At 39.6% G+C, this 18,926-nt stretch overlaps 1 protein-coding gene across 1 annotated transcript in view; it reads left to right on the forward strand.

Moving 5' to 3' along the window:
• The window catches only part of RFX4 (regulatory factor X4), a 64,548-nt gene that overhangs the window by 29,532 nt on the left and 16,090 nt on the right, over positions 1–18,926 (forward strand). The window contains exons 10-14 of the mRNA XM_029963403.1: positions 1,098–1,242; positions 5,479–5,573; positions 7,231–7,348; positions 13,245–13,364; positions 14,629–14,790. Coding sequence (XP_029819263.1) covers positions 1,098–1,242; positions 5,479–5,573; positions 7,231–7,348; positions 13,245–13,364; positions 14,629–14,790 — 640 coding nt within the window. The remainder of the gene's footprint in view (positions 1–1,097; positions 1,243–5,478; positions 5,574–7,230; positions 7,349–13,244; positions 13,365–14,628; positions 14,791–18,926) is intronic.

Raw genomic sequence — 18,926 nt, forward strand, 5'->3', positions numbered from 1 at the left:
TGCTCTGAAGTGTTTGGTTTCCACCAGTTCACCTATCAATTACCTATCAAAAAGTCAGGAGGCCAAATTCTGCGTAGTATAAAAAGGGAGGGAATGCATGGAGCTAATTAACATTTCATCCAGGTATTGGAGGGGATAGTTTGTTTTCAATGTCACACTGAAAGCTCCATTATTGGAAGGTGTATCCAACACCTCTGGTTAAATCTGTGAGAGGTGAAGCCCACAGGAAGAATCTGGGGGAAAAAAACCCACTCCTGCAAGGAATTCTTTGTAGCTTTCTTCCTCCGTTATTTTAATGGTGGAGGCAGAGAAACCAGTGTTACCCTTCCCCAAATATGGTGGATCATCCCCAAACCTTGGAGGTCCATAGGAATTCAGAGGAAATCAAGATAAAGAGACCACAACCTTCTGCATCAGACCTGTGATCAAGCAGTTTACCTATGTGAAGGACTCTTCCAAGTGCACCACTTCCTTGGGGAAGCTGATAACTTTAGTGCGGGTTATCATCCCTGCTTAACTTACAGAGATCCATTGTACTTTATATGACCATGACCTTGTGTCACTTCCTTTCCTCTCAGTCCATCCTCCCCATTAGCAACAGCAGATCCCTGTCTCAGTCAACCAAGACATATATCTGATGAGGAGGCAAAGGAGGTTTGACTTTTTCATGTGGCTGAGGGAACAATGAGAGTCTTCCAAGTTTGGGAGAGGGGAGGGTGCAAACCTGAGTGGGGTTTGTTTGGTTGTGTCTTGACTTTTCTTGTTGCTTTTTTGTTTTGAGCTGAAGCTTGCCATAAAAACAAACAGAGCTGTTAGAGACTGAGGGGTCTAGCAATGGCAGCATCAGATTAGTGTTGCTCCTTAGGGTTTGGGGTGGATGCTAGCAAAATACTTGTGGTTGATTAAAGTAGGCAAAATTACTTGAGAAGTCTCTTGTTTGAGGGCCCTGTAATATCCATAAGACATCAAGCTGGTGGGTGGGGGTCCATGAGGAGGATCAACTTAGTGAGCCTAGCTAAGGAAGCGTAAAAGGGGATAAAGCCTATTTTTTAACCTAATAAAGCATGAACTAATGAATAGATTGGATTGGATTACAGGCATCAAGAACAGTGATCCACAGTGCAGACATCACATTTCAAATGCTGGAGGACTGGAGGAATGTGGATCTGAATAGCATTACCAAACAAACCCTCTATACTATGGAGGACTCACGGGAGGAACACAGAAAGCTCATCATACAATGTAAGAGCAGAACCTTCAAATAAAGCCAGGTGAACTTGGTTTCCTGCTGCAAACAAAGCTCAGAGAAAGTAGCACTATTTTTGCAGCCATTGGTTTGCTTGCAGGCTTAAGATAAATACAGAGACATCTACCAAAATGTAAGGCAAGACCCTGCCAAGGCCTTATGTTTTGCGACATAGATCTGGGCACTCTTCCATTAATGAGTTCCTTTCTAGTACCCAGAACAGTCAATGGCACAAAACTTTCACCCAAATTCAGGAGGATTTTTCCATGAAAAACTAAATTTATGAGTGAACCACTGAATATGTGAAACTCCATTCTTTCCTGCCGTAGAATTGCAGGAAAATTGTCTTTTGAAGGCCTTGAACACTCAAGTGGCTGTGTATTTGAGTCCCTTATAAACTTGTTTATAAAAAGCTTCTTTTCACACTGTGTTTTCATAAACAAGATCACCTGATGGGGTAAGCTTTCACCGTGAACTTTCATGAGTAAGTGGAAGTCCTATATCAAACAAGTTCATTGGCTAATTTAGCTTCTGTCTGGTATAGTGAAGGACATGGACTTAAAAGTGACTTTGGAGATACTGGCAAATTGGTTTTAGAATCAAAGATCTTTTGCAAATATAAAATATACCTTCCATAATCCAGCAAGTGTTTCGTGGTTGCAAACTTAGGTGTAACATGAAGCACATTGAGTTTCGTTGATCTGAGGCAGCAGAGCTTTGCCTCTAGCATGGTTCATAACCTCACTTCTCTGGGAACACACCTGTTGTATTGCCATCTCTCTCCTGAGAACACCAGTCATCTTTTATCCAGATCTATCCTTAATGGAGTGCAAGCTGGGCAACCACTTGTGGGAGCCCAGCAAGGGTAGGTTTGCTAGTGAGGTAACTCTTCCACTGAGTGGCTGGGAAGAGGAGGGGTGACACCTTCACAGGTAAACTGGACCCTACAAGGTTGACTTTGACAGTCATTCCACTGTGTTAATACTAGAAGCCTTCTCCTCTGTTCAGGGATGGGCCGTGCATTCCCTGTTAGCTCTGTTTTCCAGTGAGAGGTTCTTGGTACTCTTTCCTTTCCTTCTTAACCCTTTATTCATTTCCTAACAGGGCCCTCTTCCCTTTTGAGGAGATAGAAGCTTGACATGGCAGCAGAGGAGGTAGCATATAGTGAGACTGAAGTCCAGAAGCTGAGTGCATCCTTCTGTTATCTGTTCTGTTTTCATTATCTAGCCAACATCCTTGCATTGCCTCAAAAAGAGAGTTCCCAAAGTTACATTCCCTAGCAGCAGGAAAAGTTTTGGCTGCCATTCAGAAAATCCTTAATGTTCAGGAAAGCTTCTTGTACATGCGCTAACTACTTAAATACAAACTTTCGTGTAATAAAATCAAACTGAATTTTCCTGAATGCTACTGGATTTGAGCAAGTTTTTCCATATTTTAGGTCCATACTGCAGCATTTAACATCCTGCTTTGCAGAGGCTGCTGAGCTTTTTGGGCTGGAAGTCAGCTTAAAGAAGACAGAAGTTCTTTATCAACCGGCACCTCAGGAAGTCTTCCATCATCTCCATGTAACCATTTGCAAATCAGAGCTCAAATCAGTCCAGCAGTTTAATTACCTAGGCAGCCTCATCTCCTCGGATGGTAAGATTGATGGAGAGATAGACAACAGGTTAGCAAAGGCATACAGTGCTTTTGGAAAGCTTCATAAAAGAGTTTGGCAAAGTAAACACCTCAAGAAAAGCACAAAGATCAGTGTTTACAGAGCCATAGTGCTGTCTACTCTCTTATATGTATCCGAATCATGGATCATCTACCGCCACCACCTGCGTCTCCTAGAACGCTTCCATCAGCGCTGCCTCTGAACAATCCTAAACGTCCACTGGTCAGATTATGTGACCAATACATCTGTTCTAGAGCAAGCAGCAGTCACAAGTATTGAGGCTGTGTTGCTGAGAACACAGCTGTGCTGGGCAGGGCACATCTCAAGGATGAAGGACCACCGCCTCCCTAAGATCTTGCTTTATGGTGAACCTGCCACTGGCTGCCTCGAAGAAAAGATACAAGGACTCCCTGAAACAACATCTCAGCCTTGGCCATATTGATCACCATAACTGGTCTACTCTGGCCTCCAATCGTGAGGCCTGGAGACACACCATCTATAACGCTGCTGCTTCCTTTGAGATCACACGCAGGATCACTCTTGAGGAGAAAAGACAACACAGAAAGAATCGTGTCTTGCTGATACCACCTAAGGAGTCTTTCTGCTGTGCCTTTTGCAACTGGACATGTCTGTCTCGTATTGGCCTCATGAGCCACCAGCATGCTTGTAACAAAGGTGGGCAGAGCCCTTCCCAAATCTTCATTTGTGAAGCCCAGCCATGAATGAAGTCCAATAAGTTGTTTCTTGGAAATAGTAGCTTATTATGAATGTTCATCATGAGATGGGATTCCACTGAGATGTTCTTATATGCAGCAAGAGTATTCTAGAACTTACATTTTTTTTTTCCATCTTTGATGTTTATTCCACTTGACTAAAGTTCTTTTTAAAGGCTACATTCTGTGTGACTTATATGACATGAACTTAAGGCCTGCTTTCACATTGTGGTACTACTAATCAAGAAAGTACAATTGCCAGCTTCCGTAACTAGAAAAAAGTAAACATGTTTATAAGCCTTTAAACAAACTTAGAGAGAAACAGAAAAATCACTGGGCATAAGAGAACCTCTTTCCCGCTCTCCTCTGGTAGCTATCTCTGACATGATTTCTACTTTATTCCCTCTTTCTCAGATCCTGTTGAGGTATTTTTTACAGGCACTGAAGGCTAAAAGTTTACTTTTCTCAAATAGGTTGTTGTGCACAGTTGTATTGCTCCAGCAGCAAAGGAAGCAACTGATTTGTTTTTCCACTCTTGCTCCCCTCTTTGCACAGCATATGAATTACTTCATCTGTTGTATCAGGCAGTTTTTGTCCAGCCAAATATTCAGGTAAGGAGACATTTAGATTCCTCTGTGATCTTGTTCTGAATAAAAGGAGGTTGTCCATCCAATAAAAAAATGAAAGAAGATGAGGGTGGCCCAAATATCCCTTCTTCCCTGACTAATGTTGCTGACAAGTCAGCCTTTGCAAGTCTAAGTTAAACAAAGTTGTAGTCAGGTGTGAAACAAATGCATTCCTGGTGATCTTGCTGATTCAACTTAAGAGACCAGGGAGGTTTTCTTTGCTTTATTGTCTGATAGCCTCCCTGGTTCGTATCTCTAGCTGTCATCTCTAAGCTTTGCCTCCTTCACTATCTTTTCTACGGTAGGGAATTCCTTCCTCCTGTTATTTATAACTAAGCAGAAATGGAAACGCATAGCACATTGAAATCATCCTGCAACACAGCAGGTAGAAAGTATCTTTCTTGACTTACTATGCCTTTTATTTTAGCTGAGTTGAGGAATAGTTTGTTAAGGTGTCAAAATACATGATTCTTTGTCTTCCAGCCATTGGTTCTCATAAATAAACGAGACGCAGTTTTAAGGGCAGCACTCCAATGACTTGTTTTTACTTTTTGTGTTAAAATATTAATATTGGGAAAAGTGTGTTTGGAAAAGCTTATAAAGTATACAGGTTGCTTTTTGCAACTCTTCATAATAAGTATAACATTTCTGCAATGACAGCAATTTGCTTTGAAGAAGTAGAAGTTTATGGAAATTGTGTGTGTGTGTGTGTGTGTGTGTGTGTGGCATTGCAAACAGATGATTTACAGCAGTTAATTCATGTTTTTGCAACTAAAGTGTTATACAGACGAGTGTCCTACCAACAATACTCATCCACTTGGTGCCTAGAAGACTCTTTATGCATTTCCAAACCAATATTATGCATGACATTTTTTCATCACTAGGGTCCATGCTGACTTTCTCACTCTTTGTAGGGAACGCCACAAACATTTCACTTCCAGGCACACCTGACAGCAGAAGCTTAAATCAAAATATTAATTTTAAGAAATAGGTTCTAATTTGCCCACATGAAAATACCGCTTCCAATGATTGCATCACTTCCATAGAAACAACATAGGAGACTGAGCAAACTTTTTGGGTCAGCACCAAGATGAATTTATTAGACTTATGCAATCTATTACAAAAAAAACACAACGAACTTGTGATGCTACTGGTAGCCTTTTTTTATTTGTTTTTCTTTTGTTCCAAATGTAATCCAAGTACTGAGGTGGGCTGTTGTTTTGTTTTGTCTGCCAGTATATCAGGAGTTTGATCACCTTTTGGAGGAGCAGTCCCCCATTGAGTCGTACATCGAGTGGCTGGATTCCATGGTGGACAGATGCGTTGTGAAGGTTGGTAAGCAGGAGCAAGGAGCTGAGCCACTGATGTGCATTATGAGCTCTATTGAGGTCATAGATTTTTAGAAAAAATAAAAATAATTTTAAAAAAAAAAAAGAAAAAGAAAGGCATTGGTAATAAGCAGGAATAAAGCAGCAGTGGGCAAAATCTCACCAGTTTTCACGGAGAATTGCTCACGTTCAGGATTCTGCTTTATTCTGCACTTGTTTATTTTATCCCAAAAGACAGTATTCAAGAATGAACAGAGCTGAGATTTCCAATCAAATCAATATTTCAAGAACATGGAGAAATAGATTGAGAGTCAGAGTTGTCCTAATGACATAGTACAAATAAAAGCATAATCTAGCCTTCTGAGATTTTTATGAAAAGGATATTTAAGCTAGTTAATTCATTTATATATAATCAAATGTAAGGATGAAAGCCTGTATTACCATTCAATGAAGGGCATATTTATGTTGACTTTTGAGCTGATTTGGATACCAAGGACTTTTATTTTAATTTAAGTGTATGCAGAAACCTACTAACAAAGCTTTAAAACATATTTTCAAAAGCAATCAGTCATCACCATAATTTTACATAAAGTATGAAAATATATGATTGACTATTTTAATTTCTGTCACTAACCATATTTCGTATTAGGATATTCTATTAGAATTTCAACTCTTCATTCCAGTTCACAGAATCACAGAACATGCTGAGTTGGAAAGGACCCAAAAGGATCATTGAGTCCAACTCCTAGCCTAGTTGTGAAAGCTCAGAAGCAAAAACAAAACAAAACAAAATACATTGCCTCTCTCTCTGCTGCAAAAGGGCCATACAGAAAAGAACAGATATTTCCCTAGATTACTTGAAATATTTTTATTGTTTTGGGGAACTTTTGCAATTTGAAATTCAGACCATAACTGTTAATTTTAATGAAGAACCTGAATGAAGTCTAATAGCTGATAGGATAAAACTAATTCTTTAACTCACGTATGGCTATAATAAATCAATTTTTGAAGAGTTAATGCCTGAAATGTGCTTTCTGGAAAGTATTTTTCCTAGTTAAATGACTAAGTGAATTCTCAAAAATAAAAACATGAAGTAACAAAAAACTTTATGGAAAATACTCTCGGACACACGATGTGACTCTTGGGTATGGTCCTGTACAGGCCCAGGAGTTGGACTCAATAATCCATGTGGGTGCCTTCCAACTCGGTACGTTCTGTGATTCTGAGTTCAAGAAGCATTTATACTCAATATTAAACCTTACTTGAAATATCAATATAAATTTTCAGTGTAGATCAAGCATTATGGATTATAAATTGCTTCCTTGACTAGGAAGCAAGAATGAACATGTAAGTAATTAGGTTAAGATGAAGATCAGAGTAATTTTTTTGCAGTCCTTCCATCATTTATGAAGGAGATCCAGTCTTGAATAATACTTTATTAATTCATCTTTCTGAAGGTTGTATACGGTTATATGATGGTTTTCTGTCTAAGGCCATTTAGAGTTTGGGTTTTAGTAATTTATAATGTATATTTTAACATGAATATGACAGTAAGAAGTTTTTCAGTATAAAAAAAAGAAGATGGATATGTGCATCATTTAGCTGTATTGCTGGTAGAAATGTAAGTTTCTTCATGTCAGACATATCTGTCTTCTTGCAGGTAGCTGCCAAGAGACAAGGCTCTTTGAAGAAAGTAGCTCAGCAGTTCCTCCTGATGTGGTCCTGTTTTGGCACTCGAGTGATTCGGGACATGACTTTGCACAGTGCACCCAGCTTTGGTACTTTGATTTTGTTGTAATAATTGCATGTCACAGTCAAAAAAATCTGTATCTTAGCTTGTAATGTACAGTTTAAGTGAAAACACAAGCAGTTTTCACATGTCCAGGCACCATTAAAAAATAAACTGGGGCTTCTGACATTTGGGAATAATGCTCAGACAGATGTCTGTCTTCAAGATCTAGCCAGGTGAGCTGAAAACTTTACTGCTTCCTTCTGTTTGCTGTTAGCCAGTAGCTGGAGTGATCAGTCCTTGGGCTGCTGGAGGAGTCAGTTACAGGAGCATTCCCTAGTGCACTTCAGCACAAAGTGAGCCTGGTTACCCAAACCACTCTGACCACGTGTTGTGCCAAGAGAGATGACTTTGTGCTGAAGTGGATGAAAAGCTCTCCAGTGAACCACTTTGCCAGCTCTCCTTTTAAAGGGCACAGCATTTGAAACCAGTCTTTGCAAAACAAGTGCGCTTCCATAACCTGGACAGATTCTCTTACAATTTTTAAGGTGTCAGTCAGGATGGAAAAATAGATTTTTACTTTTTAAATGAAAAAGCATCTTGCTTTTCTACAGAGCTTTAAATGGGGCTTTGTCCTGGGATACAAACAGTTCAGATTAAAATCAGTTAAAAGTAAGAATGTTTAGACTGCTGTGTCATGGATGTGAACATTCACAGTCGATTGGGACTAGATTTTATGTGAGGGATGGTTTTTGTGGTACATTTATCTGAATATGTTAGTAGAAGATCAGTAGAGAATGATTTTATATGGGCACTGAATTGAACAAGTGCAAGGATTTCTGCCAGCTGAGCTTTGAAGTCCTTGATGCTTTTAGGACCACCTAACAGAAATTCAGATACTGTCAGATAGCACAATATGATATTTGTATTATATATTTATATATTTATAATATATATTTATGGTATATATACTATATATTTGTATATAAATTATTTATATTTTAACCTGAAACTGCTTTCATTCCCATTGCAGAAGACTTTTCCAAGCAGATATTAGTGAGTCATCATTAGACATTAGGATAGGGGGTGTTCCCAAGGTGATTACAATTTCCATCTGCTAACTTGTGTTTTCAGCACCAATATCCTATCACATCTATTTTCCACCTCCTTTAGGACTCATTTGCTCCTTAAGTCACTGCGTCTTTTCTTTTATTGTGGGCATAAAAATAGCTGGTACTGCTTGACAGTATACTTTCTCCTAGTGTTCAAAAATCCCTTTGCATGAGTACTGAATAAATGCTGAATCTCCTTTTCTAGAACCTTGGGTTGCAGCACTTCTCTGGGCAGGCACAGTCCCGACCTGTGAAAGACACCGGTAGACAACAAATGAAAAAACATTCTGTGTTAGTGCAGTGTTGAGATTATATTGTTGCTCATGAAATGCTGACTTTAAACTGCTCCTAAGGATTCATTATTGCTACTGATTGCACATTACAACATTATTTTTGTTTGTGTTCAGGAGATGTTTGTAACCTAATCAAGCATCCTCTTGTTTCAGAGTAACATTCACCAAAACATCTTTAATCAAATGGGGATTATCTAAATAGTCATTAGACCACTAGTTGTCTTGACGGTCTGTACAGTGATCTTCAGCTGTGACTTCTTACTTATTAGTGGAAATATTTATGAACTTGCTATATAGTGAGAAAATGAGAAGAAAATTTGTTGTTTCAAGTTTGAGATGCACTACAGTATAATATATCTTATTTTTCAAAATAACTTACCTGTTGTCTCCTTAAAACTTTGGCATTTGAATTTGTCTCTTTTTTTTGAGATCTTTAACTGTTCAGCTGAGTTTGTAGGGTTTGGGGTTTTGTTTGTGTTTTGGGTTCACTGGGTATATTTGTGTGTACAAATGCATGAGTCGTCTTCTTGTATGGACACACACCTTTGAACATTATTTTGATATGTTTGTATGTAACTACAGTCTGGAAAAGAATGGATTGGCCATAGCCGACATGTTATTCGTGGGCATGTGATTATAATTAGAACAGGATCAATAACTGCTTTTCAATTTGGCAGCCGACTCAAGAGTTTGAAGAAACCAAATTATCATGCTCAGTGTGAAGCTGAGATAGTTTGTGATTTTCGTCAAATTCAGAAATCTTTTCAAAAATAAAATCAAAGTTAATTCTTTTTCACCTGTCAGATTTCGGTGCTTAGACCACCAAGGGAGTTGGAATATCTGGCACTGGAGTGACTGGCACAGACATTTGATTCTGCAGAGCTTTTAAGAGCGGTGGCATGGGCAGGTTGAAACAATCCCTGGCAGAAGAAAAAAGCTTCTCTCTCTTGCTCCCTCTCTCTTTTTCTCTCTGCCTGCCTCCCTCCCTCCCTTCTTCCTGCCTATGCACATCAAAGGCACAGTTGGTGGCACTATTTGGGTAATGCATCCAGTGTATAAAGTAACTAATTAGTAATAGAAGCTCCATGATTTTGCCCTGGAAATCTCACTGTTGTTTTGCTAGTTACATGTAATTGCTGTATCCCTTAACAGTTGCTGATGCTTACTATGCCTTAGCTGGGTAATCACTGCCATAGTTTCTGTTAACTCCTGAAAATCAGAGCCAAATACTATTTATCATTGTAACTACAATCTCTTGAATAACTTCTTACCTTTTCCTAAAGAAGTAATTGGTTTGCCAGCCACAGCTGGATCTATTTCAGTATTTAAAGATACACTTGAAAGAACTAGAGTTCCACAGGAGAAACAGTAGATTGCAAACACAGAATAAACTATGGTACATCGTGCTGAATAGCCATTCACTGTGAGGCTGAAATGCATGCCCTGATATTGGTTTCAGTCTATAGCTTATATTTAATTCAACCCATTTAAAAATGTAAAAATATTGCATTCATTCAGTAGGAAAAACTTGTTTGTTTGGTGTCTTTCACACAAACTCCGGGCTCAAAAACTCTCTGCAGAGTTTAAAAATACACAGTGGGAGAAATAATAGGAGAGGAAGAGAGAAATTCAAAAGAGTGACAAGGGCACTGGAGTGTTTTTAAGTGCTGCATTCAGTATTGCCAACATCGAGTCTTCAAAATAAAGCATTAGACCCCCCGAAAGCAAACACATTTTTTAAAATAGCAGATCTTGGGTTCCTGTCATTTGCTTGCTATCATCACAGTGGTGTAGGGTTCACACTTCAAAGTGTTTTTATGAAACTACAAGCAGGTTTCCTTACTTTATTTTTATTTTTAATTAAAGCTGAGTAAGGAGTTTGACAGAAAATACTAAACACCTTGAGTTTTATATCACCACATGAAGTTTGCCAGCATTTTGTCCTGTTTTGGTTTTGTTTGTTTGTTTGTTTTGCCTTGAAAATACCTGTTGGTAGTAATTGCACTAGAGTAAACAAAAACTTTCAGCTGAAAAACTCTAGTCAGAAGAAGACTGAGCATTTTGTGGAGATTCTTGATAATCTAGGTTTCCACTGGGGAAATTCTAGGTCAATAACAAGGTGATCAGCCATGTCTACTGTCTTTATTGCGCTGCTTAATTGAATAGTATTTTATTTAACAAGACTTTGAGCTAAAAAAATTTCTAAAAACATGTTCTCTGCAGTAGTTAAGTGCAGATCCCCCGCTATTTACCCTTGAAAGGCTGGGAAAACTTGTTACCATTTTGATTTGTGTAGTCACATGAAACAAATGAAGAACTGGATGCTTCAGGTTCACCAGCAGCCAAAGATTTCCTGCTCATTGCAAAGGTGTTGCAGTGACTGTGTCCTTTTTCTGTGCTGCCTTGCCCAAGAGCACAGAGGCCCAGTGGCAACCTCCCAGGGTGTGTGCTCAGCTCATACCAGTGACGACAGAAGCCACACAGGCCTGGACTGAGAGAATGAAACACAAAGACCATCCAAGTGACAAAGAAAAAGTCTGTACTCAGTGCCTTGAAAGCTGAATTGCCAGTTAGATTTAGATAAGGGTCTTTCAAACCACTTCTGCCCTTCAACAGTATGTTTGAGTACAGAAGTCAGAGTAGGAGCAGCTATGCTTCGTTGTGATGAAAGCTGGTGTATCGAGATAAACCTTTGCTGTGAAGAAACCAGTCACTATGAAATTTGATTGTATTTGGAACTTGTTTGATCTTTTTCTCATGGAAGTATTTCTTCTCTAATGTAGTAATGGAATTTCCAAAGGAATACATCCAGATGAGGGGTTTCTTTTGGGGTTTTTTTGTCTGGCAGTAGTTGATCGCTGTTTCCAGCTCTGCTGATGATCTTTCTCTTAGTTTAAGCTAGCAGCCAGACAGGCTGTTATGTTAACCTGACTGTATTTGCACTTGTCAGAGTTATTTAGTAACTTAGATGAACATATAATAATCTACGCAAGTATAAAACCCCATTGGATGAGAAAGTTCTGTTTGGAGCCATTACAGGTACTTCACATCATGGCATCTATTGCACAAACTGACTCAACTCCAACTTGATACTTGTCAGTCCTCTCCTGCAGATGGGTGTTGGTCTGTTCAGGAGGGCACCACACAATATCTCAGCTCTGATGCTTTGCTCCTCTTACTTTTCCCTGAAATGTATCTATGCTCTCTTCTTACATATCCTTTTTTTCCTGTGGCTATTTGTGCTCTAGGGCAAACATTTCTTCACCATACCTGATATGCACCCTTCTTTATAAATTATGGGAAGCAACTCACTTCCTCTCTGCAAAATAAAGCCAACTGTGCATTTTTGTCATTTAAAATCTATTATTTGTTGATCACACCCTTCTGGTAACCTTCTCCATACCAGTTTCTACTTGTACTAATTTCTCTTGAACATGGGTGACTAGAGTTATATGCAATGTTCTAAGTGAGGTTCACCAGTGCCTTGTGCAACAGTATTAATACTTCTGTTTCTATAAGGAATTATATAAACCAGGGGATGATATAAATCTCCAAGTGCAGGACTTCTTACGGCATGCTATTAAACTTCATTTCCATTACTCTAGTCCATAGTATCACCCAGTCCTTCCTCCTAACAACATTAGCAAGTTCTCCATCTGTATTCAAATCTTACTTGAGGATTTGTGGCTATCCATATAATCTCCTTTCACTATGGATTTTCAAAGTACTTTTTTGACTCCATACCCCGCATATTCTTTTGCCCATACTCTTCCCTTAATTTCTTAAGTTTTTAAGTTTTTCACATTCCCGTAATGGCAGTTAAGAGGCAGTATCAAGGGCATCTCCATAGTTAAGCACAGAAACAGGCCAGATGTTATGCTGCTATGATTCAAACTGATAATTAGGAAATGGTAGCGTAGCACTTCTTCAGTAGAAGAACTATGACAGAGCAAAGCTTTGGCACAAATCTTTTCCTTTGAGACATCTGCAGTTGCTGCTATTGTCTCCATGTTTGGCAGATACTGCACTGGGGAGATACCATCAAGAGATTTGGAAGGTTGCTTCTACCTTCCTATTGATTAGTCTCTCATTTCTTTGGCACAGGTAGTTCAGAAAATTCATACCAGGGTGTGTTGCTAAGGCAGCCAGTTTGGGATTCTACTTCTGACAAATAATTATAATATCTGATCCTTTAGATAAAACAAAACCATTTCACTGTAGTGCAAGTGTCAAAATTGTCATTCAATGCTAATGTAGGACAAGAAAAATCTGTCAAGTTCCAGCTTTCAGTTAGGTGACTTTCTTGCACCCTAGACCACAATTGGTTGTAGAAGCCTGTATAAATCCAGGAATGAACAGGGTTTACTACTCACCAGTTTTATTTTGACCTCTCCTGCCTCCAGTAAGAGAGATACTTCAGTGGCAGTAACATATGGAGGCAGTCCTACCCAGTACTGTTTGTGTTGAGCACGGTAATAATTGGTTTAATGAGTGTATTGAGACAGTCAATGGCTTTTTTGTTTTTTCACTTTATTACCAGGGTCATTTCACCTTATTCACTTGATGTTTGATGACTACGTATTGTACCTGCTAGAATCACTCCATTGTCAGGAGAAAGCTAATGAGCTAATGAGGGCAATGAAAGGAGAAGGAAGCACAGGTGAGTTTGTTCTTTTATTAATCATGTTGTTTTATTCCATTGGTTTCTCTATTTTCTATATGGGGGTATTTCTTTATCCTTGTCTAACCCACTGAGGCTTATATAGGAGCAAGGTGGTTTTCAGTTCGATCGTGATGTGAAATAAATCATTTGGGAGGCATCCCTGGTTAACACATTCTGGAAGAGATCTGCCTGTCTCCCAATGTCACTCTGGATGTCTGAAATCCCATTCCTAAGCACTCAGTCAGTGTTTCACTAAGAAGTTTTTGTACTGAAACTTTTACCTCAGTTATTCTGTCTAATTGATTACTGCATTTCAGTGGACCCAGTGTTAATAAATTCACTGATATCAGTGGATTTTTACCAGTCTAAATAAGAGGAAGAGATATCAGAAGTGAGAAAAGACAAACCCCAGAGCTATTGTTTCTGGTACACTTATGTTCTGAGTGCCTGTATGGAAGGAGATTCTGAGTCCTGCTCCACTCTACACTGCCTTGCCAGAACAGAAGCAAGCAGAGATTTCCTTTAGTCTTTCTACTCTGGGCAATCCCTTGTGATGAGGGGTCCTCAGTGATCTTCCCTCCTTGAATCTCCCATTAATTTTGTCAAGTTAAACCTCTCTGTCACCTTTGGAAAGCTTCATTTTCCATTTTAGCTGTGGCTTAATTTGTCAGCTTGTAGATTTATGGGAAGAGGAACATTTCAGTGGTTAGAGTAATATCTTCTATGTGGTGAAAGACTTGAATTTAATTCACTGCTCTACCATAGCCTCTTGGATTTTTAACAAACAAGTTGCTTATCCTTGCATATTTTCCACATGCCTTTAGCAGTTAAACCATTCAGGATGTCATCCTCTTTAGTCAACAAAGAAAGAGGATTGTGACAAAAACCACTGGAATCCCCTGGAGATTCCTGTTTCTTTCCCATGTCACTAGAAGGTGTAGGAGCACCTAACTCAGAGTGGACTCCTAATTTCAGATATGTAATAGTACAATACAGGAATATAAGCCTTAAGCTGTCCATGCATGAGTTTCCTATCCATACAATAGCAAAAATGGTACTTTCCTTTAAGAAGTCTTATGTACATTGAAGGTTGTAATGCTGAATGTTACAGAAGTACTTCTTTCAAAGATTTGTGGTTTCTGCTATGTATTTCTTACACTCTATGGAACTTAACTGCTTGAATTAATATTTCTTTTTAGTTTCTCAGTGTTCCCTGAGTCTACCTTTAGCTATGTTTTATGATTTCTCTCTCATTCTGCAGCAGAAATACGAGAAGAAATTATTCTGAGTGAAGCAGCTCCTCCAACTCCCTCCCCGGCGCCGTTCTCCCCCGCTAAATCTGCCACCTCAGTGGAAGTGCCCTCTGCCCCATCACCCATCAGCAATCAGTCCCCAGAGTATGGTGGCATAACAGCTACTACAGGTAGGTAAGCTTAGGCAACTAAATCTACTTGAAGGTGGCTTTTGCACTTGGTGACCTGATATTGAGCTCGAGAAGATGATGTGCTGGCTTGCAAGATATGAGAACCCTTCCTAAACCAGAAATCTGTTCTCACTGTATCCAAACATGATGTACAGTCTATCAGGAAAAAGATATGGTGTTTGGATATTTTATGCATTTGAAGGAAATGTGCCATGTATTAGGTTTTGTGAGATTTTCAAAATCCTAATTCAATACTGACTCAGGAATTCCTACAGGGTAAAGTGACAGATGGGTATCTTTCAATGCATTTCACACCCAAATATGTTTAAATAGCTGTGCAAGTTTCTCTTGGGAATGTTTTACATATCGCTGATGAATTTCATCTGTCAATGTTAGAGACTAGAAATTACATGTTTGAAGCCTATTTTCAGTTTTATACTCTACTATGGCAATTCATGACGTTGTTGTATTCTGGTGGGCCCACAGATTAAAAAAATCTGCACTTAAAGGATGGCTTGACAGAAAACAATAAGCATAAAACTAGCTTCTTCTTTGGGTTGTATAAATGGCCATCATCCTCTTTACTCTAATGTAAAACTCATTACCTTTTGGATGTGGGCAGGACAGTCTGATCGTATGAACAAAAGAGTGTGTTTTCTTAATTCATGGAAAGAAACTTTCAGAAAGCATTTCAGGCAGTGAAATTCCAGCTTTGCTGCTCCTCAGTGAAAAGGGTGTATAACCAGAATGTGGAAACTCTCGCTTTTGTGATGTACTGGAAAAGTTACAAAATCTTCTAGAAAAATGTCATAAAATGATGATTTACCACACTAGAGAATTTGGCAGTGGCTGGACAACTAATAAATCTTTCTGAAAAATATTTTTCATGTTTTCAAAGGCGCCACAGGGAAACACAATGCATAACTGTGGTGGAAAGAGATTTAAAAAGATTTGTCCCTACATCACAACTTAAGGTTTTCTCACTGCTGAAGATAATACATTTGTAGGAGGGAAATAGGATGGTATTACGCCCAGGACAGTTAGATGAGAGACAAATGATTCCCAGACATGGCAGGTGATCACATAGGTTTAGATCAGTCAACAGTGGAGGTGGTGTATATCTGTGACTTTTGTTGAAACATTGATTTTGCAGGTAATTTGGTCTGTAGGCATTGTGGTCCAGTGAGATCGTTGTGTAGAGCCAGAAGTTAGTATGACACAGGGCTGTCATCATCATCATGGCTAGGATTCGTGAACTAAGATTTGGGAAGGGCTCTACCCACATTTGCTACAAGTGTGCTGGTGGCTGAAAAGGCCAATGTGAGATAGACACGTCTGGTTGCAAAAGGCACAGCAGAAAGACTCCTTAGATGGTATTGGCAAGACATGGTTCTTTCTGCGCTGTCTTTTCTCCTCAAGAGTGACCCTGCGTGTGTTCTCAAAGGAAGCAGCAGCGTTATCGATGGTGTGTCTGCAGACCTCCCGATTGGAGGCCAGAGTAGACCAGTGATGATGGCCAGACATGGCCAGATATGGCCAAGGTTGAGATGTTGTTTCAGGGAGTCCTTGTATCTCCTCTTCGGGGCTCCTCTCTTGCGGTAGCCAGTGGCAAGTTCACCATAGAGCACAATTAGGTTACCCTGAAGCCTTCTCTTTTCCAGGCTGAACAAACCCAGTTCTCTCAACCTTTCCTCACTGGAGAGGTGCTCCAACACTCTAGTCGTCTTGGTGACCTTCCTCTGGACTCGCTCCAACAGGCCGATGTCCTTCCTGTGCTGGGGACCCCACAGCTGAATGCAAGGCTCCAGGTGGGGTCTCACCAGAGCAGAGCAGAGGTGCAGAATCACCTACCTTGCCCTGCTGGTTGTGCTGTTTTTCATACAGCCCAGGATGCAATTGGCTTTCTGGGCTGTGAGCACACATCGCCAGCTCAAGTCCAGCCTCTCATTTACCAGCAACTCCAAGTCCTTCTCAGCAGAGCTGCTCTCCATCCGTTCATCCCCCAGCCTATGTTGATACTGTTGATACTGATGGAGATGTTTGCCCCAACCCAGGTGCAGCACCTTGTGCTTGGTCTTGTTAAACCTCATGAGAATCCCATGGTCCCATTTCTCGAGCTTGTCCAGGTCCTCTGGATGGCATCCCATCTTTCAGGTGTGTCAACTGCACCATTTAGCTTGGAGTCATCTGCGAATTTGCTGAGGGTGCACTCAATCCCTTTATCTGTGTCATTAAGATATTAAAGAACACTGATCCCAGTAAGGACCCCTGAGGGACACCACTTGTCACTGATGTGCATCGGGACTCAGAGCTGTTGACCACTACTCTCTAGATGCAATTGTCCAACCACTTTCTTATCCACATAGCAGTCCACTTATCAAATCCATCTCTCTCCAATTTAGAGAAAAGGATGTAGTGGGAGACTATGCCAAAGGCTTTACAGAAAGATAAATGACAGATAAATGACATCTGTAACCTTTCCCTTCTCCAGTGATACAATCACTTCATCATAGAAGGCCATTAGATTGGTCATGCAGGGCTTGCCCTTGGTGAAGTTGTGCTGGTTGTCCCAAATTACCTCCTTGTCCTCCATGTGTCTTAGCATAGCTCCCAGGAGGATGTGTTCCATGATCTTCCCAGGCACAGAGGTAAGGCTGACAGGTCAGTAGTTCTCAGGGTCCTCCTTTCTACCCTTTTTAAAGATCAGTACAATGTTTCCCCTTTTCCAGTCACCTGGGACTTCCCCTGACTGCCATGACTTTTCAAATATCATGGAGAGTGCCTTGGCAACTACATCAGCCAAGGAGACTGGGATGCCTCTCATTTGGGTCCCATATGACATAAATGTCCCATTTATGTACATACAGGTTGCTCAGAGGGTTTTGAACCTGATCTTTACTTACGGATTTAAGTATGTTAGTATGTCCTGCTAAGGCCAAGGTCTGCTAGTGTGAAGTCTCAAGCCAGAAACAAGATGGTTTGGGGACAATTGTGGAAGAACCTACTCCCACAGTACAGCAGTAGAACTTGATGTAGTTTTTCCCACATCAGAACTTTTTAGGCAAGAAAACTATTTCTGATTATTTTTACATTGTTTTAAAAAATTTTATTGGGTTGAATTGGGTTTTACTCTTGCCGTCTGGTGCAGTCTCACTTCTGTGAGTGTGAAAATTTTTGCCTAGCACAAACCAAACTTGTCGATGCAAGTAGTGGTCTGGTTGAGATTAAATATGAGTAGGCAGCTATTTCTTGTTCATAATTTGGGCAATGGATAATACCTCTGTTTCCCATGTTCATCATGTAGATGAACTGATCACCTTTTTAGTTTGCTAACCATTACACCATGGAATGCACTGTTCATTCACATAAAGCAATATGAAATAACAACTGTGTCTCAGATATAGGAAATTGCTATACTTTAAAATAGGAGTGCTGAAGATGCATTGCATATGCTAAACCTATTTTATATATAGATCTGTGGCATTAATACAAAGAATATTTTGGAACAGGAACCTCTGTTCTGGAAAGGTGTATTGAAAGTATTGGTTTTCATCCCTGTCTTTTATGAGGTAAATGTAAAACTCTGCAAATGCTTTGCACATCTTGAGAACTAGTTCCATTGGTTACCATTAGCTTTCAGTCCCCCAGTTTAAGGTATCATTAACTCTTTCTTGTTTTTGGAATTAGCAATAAAAGTTAACTATTAAACTTGCATTTTAACCTCTTTACCTTCAGTCAGTGGTCAGTGCAAAACCAAATTAAACTGTTGCAATTACATGATACTGAGCAAAAGAAAGGTAAATGCTCTGTATCACATTCTGTGGCAGAACATCTGGCATGGCATTGCTAACATTTTATTTAAAACTTTTTGTTAGGTTACTAGACATTTAAAAGGCTAATTAGTCTTCATCCTTTCTAAATCACAAAGGCCAGATTAATGATTATTCAAACTGCAACAATATTGTAATAAAATTGATAATGGTATGGCTGACTATGCTGCTCTCTCTTAAAGCCCCTCTTAAAGCTTTTATTACTCATTTACCAATGTAATCATTTTTAGATGGCACAGAATTAACTCTGAATAGTAAGTAGTTCCTAATGTGTTATTAAACTATGGAGTTTACTGTTCAGTTTCA

This window comes from Manacus vitellinus, unplaced genomic scaffold (assembly GCF_001715985.3).
Source record: "Manacus vitellinus isolate BGI_N305 unplaced genomic scaffold, ASM171598v3 scaffold_5_pilon, whole genome shotgun sequence".
NCBI lineage: Eukaryota > Metazoa > Chordata > Aves > Passeriformes > Pipridae > Manacus > Manacus vitellinus.